Source organism: Bos grunniens, chromosome 28, assembly GCF_055505025.1.
Source record: "Bos grunniens cultivar Pamir isolate PY7600 chromosome 28, Bosgru_T2T1.0, whole genome shotgun sequence".
NCBI classification, from domain to species: Eukaryota; Metazoa; Chordata; class Mammalia; order Artiodactyla; family Bovidae; genus Bos; species Bos grunniens.
Window position 1 is genome coordinate 10,544,367 of NC_141192.1, and position 10,724 is coordinate 10,555,090.

General features: G+C 50.0%; 1 protein-coding gene across 1 annotated transcript; it reads left to right on the forward strand.

The window, feature by feature from the left end:
* Positions 1-6,158: 6,158 nt before the first annotated feature.
* Positions 6,159-10,338, forward strand: LOC147342824 (pulmonary surfactant-associated protein A). Its single transcript, XM_086381753.1, has 5 exons — positions 6,159-6,266; positions 7,078-7,272; positions 7,523-7,642; positions 8,379-8,456; positions 8,902-10,338. Exons 1-5 carry the CDS (start codon positions 6,179-6,181, stop codon positions 9,276-9,278), a joined length of 858 nt encoding a protein of 285 aa, XP_086237879.1. The 5' UTR covers positions 6,159-6,178; the 3' UTR covers positions 9,279-10,338.
* The last annotated feature ends 386 nt before the right edge of the window (positions 10,339-10,724 follow it).

Genomic DNA, 10,724 nt, shown 5'->3' on the forward strand with positions numbered 1-10,724 from the left:
TGCGAAGAGTTGACTCATTGGAAAAGACTCTGATGCTGGGAGGGATTGGGGGCAAGAGGAGAAGGGGATGACAGAGGATGAGATGGCTGGATGGCATCACTGACTCAATGGACGTGAGTCTGAGTGAACTCCGGGAGTTGGTGATGGACAGGGAGGCCTGGCGTGCTGCAATTCATGGGGTTGCAAAGAGTCAGACACGACTGAACGACTGAACTGAACTGAACTGAACTGAAGGCTCAGGGGTTACCTTCCGCCTCTGTAGGTACAGAAGCCATTCACAGACCCTGAGAAGTCAGAACCCTTTCTTAACATTCCATCTCTAGAGCAAGCGCTTTTCCCCAGGGTGAGGGATTATGCACGTGAGAGACTGACCCTTAGGTTCCTCACGAATCCTTATGGAACACACATACCATCCAACTTTCGCATCTGCTCTTCAGTGCACTTTAGAAGGCAAAGGGAATGCCTGATGAAGGACACTGAAGGCCCTGCCCCAGGCACCATCGTTCCCCACCCTGCAGCAAGCCCGGCCTCAGGGGCACAGCTGGGAACCAGGGCTTCCTGAGTAAGGGTCTCTCCAGGGTTGTGAGACTCAGGCACAAGCAGGAGAGTTTGTGGCACTGTGTCCTACCACCCCCGACCTTTCATTATGTGCACCAGCCTGGGTCTCCCTCCCGCCTTGGGCCCCTCTGTTCCTCTCATGTGTGTCTCCCAATCCAGCCAACTCTCCTCGGTTCTCTGGGGCCGTGGAGCAACGCTCTGCTGGCCACTCGGTTTCCTCTACACCCATGGTGTGGCTTGCATCCTTGTGGGACTCTGATTAGTTCACTGTTCCCTTCCCTGGTTCGTGTTTATCCGAGACACTTATCCTCAGCCTGCTCTTACGCACTTCTTGGGTGCAGGCTCTTTCTTCTCCTCCCTATTGGTCTTTGGGCCAACTGGGATCTCATGTAGAATCTTTGTTTGTCCCATGGATGTCTGTAGAGCTGTGGACATACAGAGCCATGGCAGAGGGCACAGCCCCAGGACAGGACTGCTGGTTGCTGAGACAAGGCTTTTTTATGGAAGCAGACATAGCTGGTGGCCAGTAGCCCTGCAGGGGTCATCTGCCATAGTTGAATTCCTGAAGGCCCTGCTTCTCTGAATGTCCCTGCAGACCTGGTTCCTGGTCTTGGGCATGTGGGGGCCATGGCCAGTGTGTGCCCTCTGGTCTTGAGTCGGGGCTTAGCCATGTAGCTATCTACTCTAGCCATTCCAGTATTCTTGCCTGGTGATTCCCATGGACAGAGGGGCCAGACGGGCTACAGTCCATGGGGTCGCAAAAGAGTCTGACACGACTGAGCGACTAATAGAAACGCTTTCACTTTCATGTCGCTTAAGGGGAGTCCCAGCTCTGGCAAGGATGGGCTGTGCTCAATTTGTAGCAGGCTGAGTTCCTCTGGCTCAGGTCGTATATGAAGCGCAAATTCAGTTTTTTACATTTATGCTTGTAGTCATAATTTTGATATTAACACCATCTCCCAGTAAACCAAAATGTGTTTGGTTGAAGCTGTTTCAGAGACATATTGATTGGAATCTGGAGTCTTTACTTGTTCCTAGTCAGTTTCTCCTGGGGCAGTGAATAACAACCCAGCAGATCCTCCGGTACATGGGATGGAGGGATTGGAGGCAGCAGCAACATAGCAGAGAGCAGTTTCAGAAGACGGTAGAGCTAGGAGTGATGTAGAGACCAGGGAATCCCTGCTTGCCCCTCAGAGGGCGGACACTGGGCTAGTGTGTGAGGGGCTGGCCCTGCTCCCTACAGATGTGGGACACTCCATCAAAGATCAGATTTCCCCCATATCCATCCCCCTGCCAGGACCACTACCTGAATTGTTGTCTCATCATCTTTTCAGTGAGGTGGGGTAGCCTGTGGTCTGACTGCCTGCCAGGGTGCTGTGAGAGAGCAGGGTAGGAGGTGCCGAGACCTCCTTCTCAGCCCCATTCTTGAGCTACTTTAAGTTGAAAGATCCAGAGAACATCCCCTCTTGAACATTAACCCAGACCATAGCCAATTTTAGGCCCACATCTTGGCCTGAGGAGACATTGTTCCAACATCCCGGGTCACTGGGACAAGCGTTGCAGAACGTTCGTACCCAGAGGCTTTGGGCCCTTCTGAAATGTTTTCTAAAGTCTAGGATGGATGTACTGAGATATTCTTGCTGTAATCTGAGGTTAATTAAGTACAGGAGGGCTCGCAGAAGGGCACTGCACAGGGGAGAGTAGACCATGTGGAAGGACCCAAAAGAACGAGCCTCTTTAGAGAGCTCTGTGCAGACTCACGCTATTGACTTCATGGTGTTCTGGGGCCAGGCTCCCAGGTGGAGGCCAAGGCTGACACAGGAGGGTTACTTGTGTATCAGCATGTGGGCTCCGAGGTTCTCTGAGGGCCAGTGGAAGGCCTGGATGAATGTAATAAATGAATATAATAAATGTGGGGGAGGCATGGGGAGATACATGATGGGAAAGTCCCTTCGACTCCAGTACAGACATGAGGCTGGAATCAGCCAGATCGGAAGCTGGTGGTTCCGCGAATCAGGGGGAAGAGAGAGTTCCATGTTGTCCTGAGTATGGGATTCCTCCCGGAACCCTGTAACTGTTCAGAGCACAGGCTAATGTGCGTGTTTGATTCTGATGACTAGGGCCTCCTTGATCCTGGGATAAACTAGGGCATTGTTTGTGAAGAAGCTTGCAGGCTGTTGAAAGTCCTCTCCCTGTCACAGTGTAGGTGGCAGACAGTCTCTCTAACTCCCTGAGGCTGGGATCCAGAGGCGGCCCATCCTGCATCCTTCCCGGGGATGTGAACCCCAACCTGCTTGCTAGTCCCTCCGTCCACCTGTCCTACCCCATAGGCTGCATTCAGCTTTGCCTCCAGCAGGCAGTCACATGTAAATAAGCACCAGAATCTGAGCCCTGGCTGCTGCCTCCTCTCTGGGCTGAGCATGTGTGTTTTGCAAGGTGTCTGAAGCCCACTGCCCCAGAGAAACGGACTCTTTGACTCTGTGAGAAACCTCTGCACATGGTCAACATCTATGCTTTGATGGACACTTGTCTCCCGGAAGGCTGGTCAGGCACTCTGGCCACACGGTCCTTTCCTTTTCTCTCTCCTACCATATCTTACTTCCCTGCCCGGCCTCCCGATGTAGCCATGGGAACTCCCTCGGGAGAGTCACTCTTGTCCAGGTGGAGGCAGGGTATGAAGCAAGCCCTGAGCATTCTCACCCCTGGCTTCTGGGTATCCCCTGCTACTTCAGGAGAACTGGGGCTTGTTTTATTTTTTATTTTTTGGCCACACTCCACAGCATGTGGGATCTTAGTTCCCTGACCAGGGATCAAACCCACGCTCCCTGCATTGGAAGCATGGGGTCTTAAGCACTAGTCCACTGGGCAAGCCCTGGAGTTTGTTTTAAATAGCAGCCTCATTTGTACCCACACACTCTCCTGCTCACCAGCCACATAGAAGTCAGAGCCCAAGATGATTCACTTGGACCACGCGGTCCCAAATTAGACCCATGAGGTGACAGCAAAGCCAAAGGAGATCTCTGTTCAACCTCTGCAGGACCAGGTCCCTGCAGGTAGGGCTGCCAGATAAAATATAAGATGCCCAACTGCATCTGAACTTCGGATAACCAATGAGTAATAATATTGCGTACTTACAGTAAAAAGATTATTTGTTCCTTTGTGTACTGTTGGTGGGATTGTAAACTGGTAAACAGGTCTAGTCACTATGGGAACCAGTATGGTGGTTCCTCAAAATTTAAAAATAGAACTACCAGATGATCCAGCCATCTCAGTATATATTCAAAGTATATATCTGAATATATATTCAAAGGAAATGAAAACAGGTTATCAAGAGATATCTGTATTCCCGTGTTCATTGCAGCATAGCCAAGCATGGAAATAACCTAAATGTCCATTGATACATGAGTAGATAAATAAGATGTGGTGTATACATACCATGAAATATTTTTCAGCCATGAGAAAAAGGAAATCCTGCCATTTGCAACAATATGGATAGACCTTGAGGACATTATGCTAAGTGAGATAAGTATTAGTCGCTCAGTTGTGTCCAACTCTTTGTGACCCCAAGGACTGTAGCCTGCCAGGCTCCTCTATCCATGGGATTTCCCTGGCAAGAATACTGGAGTGGGTTGCCGTTTCCTTCTCCAGGGGATCTTCCTGACCCAGGGGTTGAACCCAGGTTTCCCGCTTTGCAGGCAGACTCTTTACCATCTGAGTCACCAGGGAAGCCAAGTGAGATAAGTCAGAGACAAATATTGTATGATATCTACTTTTTTTGTGGCAGAAAATACAATCAGAACACTCCAGACAAGAGAAGAATCGTGATCAAAGAAAATCATGATCAAAGACACGGAAAGCAGCACTCAGTTCTGTGAACTTGGAGCATCATCCTCTGAGAAGCTGCAGAAGGGAGAATTGATGGAACAAGAGTTAAAGAAAGAGGTAAGGCCAGGTAAATAAATAATTTGTGATTTTATTAGAATTTTTATGACACACTTTTATATATTGGCATTAAGCTATGTGAGTAACTTGTTAAACAGATGACCTAAATGATTAAATAAAATGCCCCATGATACTCTGTCACTGTTTAATGAAAGTAATATCTGAACCAGTGCTAATTTCTTCATTTTGATGGCTATGTGGAAAAATATTTTTGTATAAAATATAAATTAAGGTACTAGGGCGATGGAATATCATAGTTTCAGGAAAAAATTTGTACTTCCTCTGCATCTTTCCTATAGGCTTGATAGGAAATTTAATTTTGATTCAAATTTTTAAAAGGCTCAAGAAGTTATATAACCTGATCAAAACCACATGGATAAAGAGTGGCAGTTCCAAATCACAACTTGAGTATTTCTGACTCCTAAGTCCACCCCTCCCCCACCAACCACATGGCCCTGACCTCCAGGCTGCCTTCCCCAGGGCCCTTCAAAATCTGCCCAAGAAGATCTTCCCTGTTCTTGTTCCTTCACCCCAAGAACCACACTCCCTCCAAGCCAAGTTGAAGTCCTTAAGCTGGACCTGCTCCCCACTTGCCCCAGTCCAGTACCGGCCCTGGCTCCCCGTCCCATGCCGGCAGAGTCACAGGAATGTGACAGGTGGCAGCAGGGCAGCTGGAAGCACTTAGAGCTCCAGATCAGCTCTGACAGGCCTCCTGCTCCCAGGAGAGGAGTTCCATTAGCTAGGCTCCCACTCTCCCTGCGGACCTCAAGATTTTCAGACCACTCCCAGGTAAGCATGGCAATCTTTTCCTGTATTGGTTCTCCATTGTTACCATCCTACGTTAGAGATTCCCTCCTAATTAAGTGGTTTGAAGAGGGAACCTCTTCCATTGTCTTCACAAGTCATCCTACCACTTAAAGATATCACCACTGCAGGTCATTAGACATCACCATGGTCAAGACAGAAACCATGGCTTCCTGCCCTGTCTCCCTACCACTGAGCCTGCCGAGGCAAAAGAGTGGGGACCCGGCCAAGTGTTCACCTGTGCCAGTGAACCATGTACCCATCAACTCAGCCACAGACCCCAGAAGCAGGAGTTGGGAGGCTCAGTAGTGAGCCATGCCCCTTGACAGACAGATTGTTCCAGCTCAATCTGATGATCCTTTGGCTTGAGACATGACCTCTGCATGGTTTAGAGCCACAAGGATGCTTCCAAGAGCCAAAGAGGCTCTGGAACTGAAATGGCCCCAGTGGACAGCCCTTTACACCACTGATCTGTCTCTCTGCTCCCCTGGGAAAAGAGTCCAGCCCTGGTATGTTCTCTCCCACTGGTGGGCTTTTTGAGGGTAGTGATCCCAGGAGTGTGAACATGTCACTAGCCAGGACCAGGGGGCTGAGACCCAGGAGGGAGAAGACTTCCTTTGCCACATGCCTCCTTGTAAGTGCTCTCGTCCTTTACTGAGTGGTAAACTGGATGGATGGAAGGAGAGTGGGTGACCTCCGGTCCATGGGAAATTTCCCTTCTTACCAACCTGGGCTTTCTCGTTAGATTTTCTAAGTGCCTCTCCAGCCTGAGTGCCTGTGAGGAAATGTTGCTGAGTAAACAAGATGGCAGCTTCCTGCCTGGCCCTTCTGGTGTAGAGGCCCTTGTGACAGGAGCCTCTATAGGGTGGAGGGGATGCCTGGGGGCCTACATCAGTATAAATGGCACCATCCACCTGGCCACACTGCTCTGGAGGCAGGGAGCACGGGCTGTGTTCGTGCAGGTGAGTTTAGCCCCGTTCTCTGGGTCTTCCCCAGGGTGAACCAGCCCAGCAGGCACAGGCTTCACCACGGGTCAGGTGGAAAGGAGGGTCCTCCTCTGTACTACTGGGAGCTATTCCATAGAGTCCTAACTGTGGGTGCAGTATGATGGGCTTGCAGATATCCTCCTTCTTCACTGTGCTCCTAGGCTAGGTCCCTTCTCCCCAAGGACTCAGCAGGGCCAGCAGGGTTCGGGCAGGGGGAGACACAGCCTGCCAAGGAGAAAGGGACACCAGAGCAGGGAGAAGGGGACTCCCTATCATTGACCAACTGGGAATGGCCAAGCCATGGGCCCTGGTCATTTCTCCTCATCCTCAGGATTGTGATCCCTTAACTCAAAAGGAGGGCATCTGAGAGACAGACAGAATGAGTGAGTGAGTGACCACTTCCTTCCTCCCAGCAGCCTGGGAGGTACACGCCAGGACTGCCTCCAGGGCAGACATGTTAGGGGAAGCCAAGGGAGTTCCCTGTGGTCACACAGCGAGGAACAAACAGAGACTCTATTAGAACCCAGGTCCTCTGACTCTCCAGAGCTCTTTACAACCCCTCACCTGCCCAGGTACCATACCACCTCCAGCCAAGGGGATGGGGCATAAGACCATGTTAGGTACCAAATGATGCTGGCAGTTTCCAAGAATAGTTTGGGTCTTTCCAGAGTTACTGTTTATACCAACCCAGCCCTCAGACCCCAGCATGTGCTGAATCTTGACAAAGCAGAGCAAGGGGAAACCCTGATAAATGCTTCAGAGGGGCCATGGCCCTTCCCTTCTGCAGGGGGAGCTGCTGGAGCAGGCGCCATGCTGCTGTGCTCTTTGACCCTTACCCTCCTCTGGATGGTGGCTTCTGGCCTCGAGTGCGATGTCAAGGAAGTTTGTCTTGGAAGCCCTGGCATTCCTGGCACTCCTGGATCCCATGGCCTGCCAGGAAGAGATGGGAGAGATGGTATCAAAGGAGACCCTGGGCCTCCAGGTACTGAGTGGGAGCTTGGGGACAGTGGCCTGATTTCAAGGGGACCACCTGCCCACATGGGTCCAAGGGTCAGCTGGATGGTGGGTATTTGCTGGGACCCTTAGACTGGAACAGCCCTGGATGGTCTATCCTCACAGTGCCCACGGAGGGCCAGGCAAGTCAGCCTGGCTGAAATGGAGGTCCAGTCACATCAGCCCCAACTCACTGTGGGTGACAGATACCACACATCCTCCTCCCCCCCTCTCTACAGGCCCCATGGGCCCCCCTGGAGGAATGCCAGGCCTCCCTGGGCGTGATGGGATGACTGGAGCCCCTGGCCTCCCTGGAGAGCGTGGAGAAAAGGGAGAGCCTGGCGAGAGAGGTCCTCCAGGTAAGCTGGATGGGGCCAATGGGCAGAGGCGACTGGACACTGTGCCCATGTGTTCAGTTACATGAGGAATGACGGGGGTCAGACAAAACTGTGCAAGTTCCCAAAGGGCATCCCAGAGGTGTCTGGGGTGTGGGTCATAAGTGCAGAGTCCGGTGGGAATTGAAAGTTTTCTGTGCATTACAACTGCTGACAGGAAGATACAGAACATCAGGTGTGGGAAATGGAATAGCAATGGGAGGAGGGGAGGCCCTTCCTGGGGCTGAGGTATATGGGCTCACATGGACCACGGAGCAGACAGATGATGAAATTGGGGGCCCTGCTTGCTCAGGGGACCTCTGGAGCTCTAGGTTCCTTACTATGCCTTATAGCAGCAATCAGGGTTCACCAGAGTACAGAAAGAACCACATTTGCTCTTAATGGAGGGTGGGAAAGGGCTCCTGCCCAGGAACTAGAAACCTCCACAGATACGGACAGACAGAGCCATGAGAGGACATGGAAGGAAAGAAGAGCAGGGAAGGGGCGAGCAGGTGCAAGGCTGCACTAAGGGATAAGCGTGTAGGGAACATGGAAACACACTCCGGCCTTGTGGACCCTTATGACCTGGGGCCTGGGTGGTGGCTGTAGACAAGTGAAGGGAAGAATTCCAGGCTTGCAGTTGATCTCAAATCTGCTTGGCAGCAAGTGGGGTTGTTATTGACCTGTTGATCCTCTCATCTTGCCGGGGATCTCTCTACAGGGTTTCCGGCATATCTAGATGAAGAGCTCCAGGGCACACTCCATGAGATCAGACATCAAGTCCTGCAGTCACAGGGCGGTAAGGGGTCCCCCTTGGGGCTGTATATGGTAGGGGGTCTCCCATTAGTTCTCCTTATCCTCAGAACCAGGCTCCAGAATCTAGAGACTTGATGAACAAGTGTAGATGTGGAAGTCATTTTTTAGATGTTCTTAAATGGCCAGAAGTGAGAGAAATAGACACTAATTAGCTCCCTATGTCCTGGGGAAGCAAGGTCCCTACCAATATTGCTTTCTTTGATTCCCAGGAAATCGCACAGTTTATGACACATAATAAGTAATTGCTAAATGGGTGAATGAATAAATAGAATCATGAGAGCATAGCAGAGAATCCAGAAAGACTGGGGTTGGAAGGAGGGATGACAGAGACAGGCAAAGATAAAGAGATTGGGGAGAACACAAAGGTGGAAAGCCTGAAGGGAAGAAGGCAAAGAGATCTGTGGCCTGACCTGGATTCTTGCTGTTAGTCCTCCGTTTGCAGGGGTCCGTGCTGGCGGTGGGAGAGAAGGTCTTCTCTACCAATGGGCAGTCAGTCAATTTTGATGCCATCAAAGAGTTATGTGCCAGAGTAGGTGGACACATTGCTGCCCCGAGGAGTCCAGAGGAGAATGAAGCCATTGTGAGCATCGTGAAGAAGTACAACACTTATGCTTACCTGGGCCTGGTCGAAGGCCCCACCGCTGGAGACTTCTATTACCTGGATGGAGCCCCTGTGAATTATACCAATTGGTACCCAGGGGAGCCCAGGGGCCGGGGTAAAGAGAAGTGTGTAGAGATATACACAGATGGTCAGTGGAATGACAAGAACTGCCTGCAGTACCGACTGGCCATCTGTGAGTTCTGAGCAGGCACCAAAGCCACAGGATGGACACAGTCCTATCTTTCCTTTTAGCCTCCATCCTGGGGATCCACCTGGTCTATGAGTCAGGTGCTATAATTCCCTTGTGGCTATCAGAATTGAAGGCACTCTTGAGCACTCCACTCCTGGGTGGATCCTGACTCCTCCCCAGTGATCACTAATCAGTCTGACTCCCCCAGAACCCCTTCTCAGCATTGCACTCTTGGCAGCCACTCTAACTTTGCCCTTCTGCAAGAGACAGAGGTTTCTTTCCTCCTTTTCTTGTCCAGTTCCTTTATTTATAGATGGCAACAGTAAGGTCCTGAGATGAAGGTTCCCTCCACAGCACCACACAGAGTGCCTACTTCCTGGCCCCCCTCTACTCTGTCTTTGCAGCTCACTGCTTGCCCAGCCTCATCAAGATTTAGCAGTTCTGCTCAAGCACAATGATAGATGTACTTCTGGGAAATTTCACACGTGTGGAGCTAAGGATACATTTGGGTTTATCTATCAACCTGAGATCTGTGGGGAGGCATCTTGTTAGGCTCTCCATGAAGTCAGAGAGCCAGGTGGTACTCCAGCATGATGGAAGCCAACTTATTCCTAGTGATTGGCAGGTATTATCCACTTCCTTGAGTCTTAGAGTGTCAGCCAACACCTCTAAGGAAGACGTCACCCCCACCATAGACATTACCCAAGTACCTGCCTGCTGATGAACACATTCCCCACCTCTTCAGAAATCAGTGAGGAGTTCACGCCCCTTGTCACACCACCATTTATTGAGCACATACTATATACCAAGCACTGTGACATGCACTTCTAAGACATATGATTTAATCTTCATACAGTGTCATGGGACGAGCATCATTTTCCCCAATCTTTTATACAAGGACACTGAAATTTAGAGAAGTTAAATGTTTTGCTTTTTTTTTTTTTTTTAACATGAAGCAATTGGCAGAGGCTGGTTTCAAACCCATCTACCTGGACCTAAAGCTTGCGCTCATAATTACCTCTCCTTCTCATTGAACAGAGATGATTCACGTGTAATAAATCATGAATGTGTTAACATGAGTTTCCACTGCTTTGGTTTCAAGAAACATTTCTGTATTTTTAGAAATCAAGTTAACTCTGGCTCTGAACCCCCAATTACCTGAGAAGTGGGAAGTTCAATCTCAGGTTAAATTTTCTTTGTTGGGCGATAGGGGCCACTTGATTCCATCCTGGAAGCACATTGGGCACCATCATTCTCTCTACCACCCACACATGCAAAAAAAATAAGAGAAAAAGTTACTGCCTACCTTTCATTTTAAGAAGCCACCACTGTATGGCCAGGGTGATGATGAATCAGAAATTAAACAGATTTTAATGACAAAGCTAGGGGCAATAATCATTGGGACTATATTTTAAATCAACTCCATAAAGTTTGCATTCTAAGGAAAAATATATGTAAAT

What these genes read in the sequence shown, in the direction of transcription:
- LOC147342824 (XM_086381753.1), top strand. Translation starts at nt 6,179, where the DNA reads ATGCCTGGGGGCCTACATCAGTATAAATGGCACCATCCACCTGGCCAC. An exon ending in CACGGGCTGTGTTCGTGCAG is followed by an intron (nt 6,267 to 7,077) that starts GTGAGTTTAGCC and finishes TCCCTTCTGCAG; the next exon opens with GGGGAGCTGCTGGAGCAGGC. An exon ending in TGGCGAGAGAGGTCCTCCAG is followed by an intron (nt 7,643 to 8,378) that starts GTAAGCTGGATG and finishes ATCTCTCTACAG; the next exon opens with GGTTTCCGGCATATCTAGAT.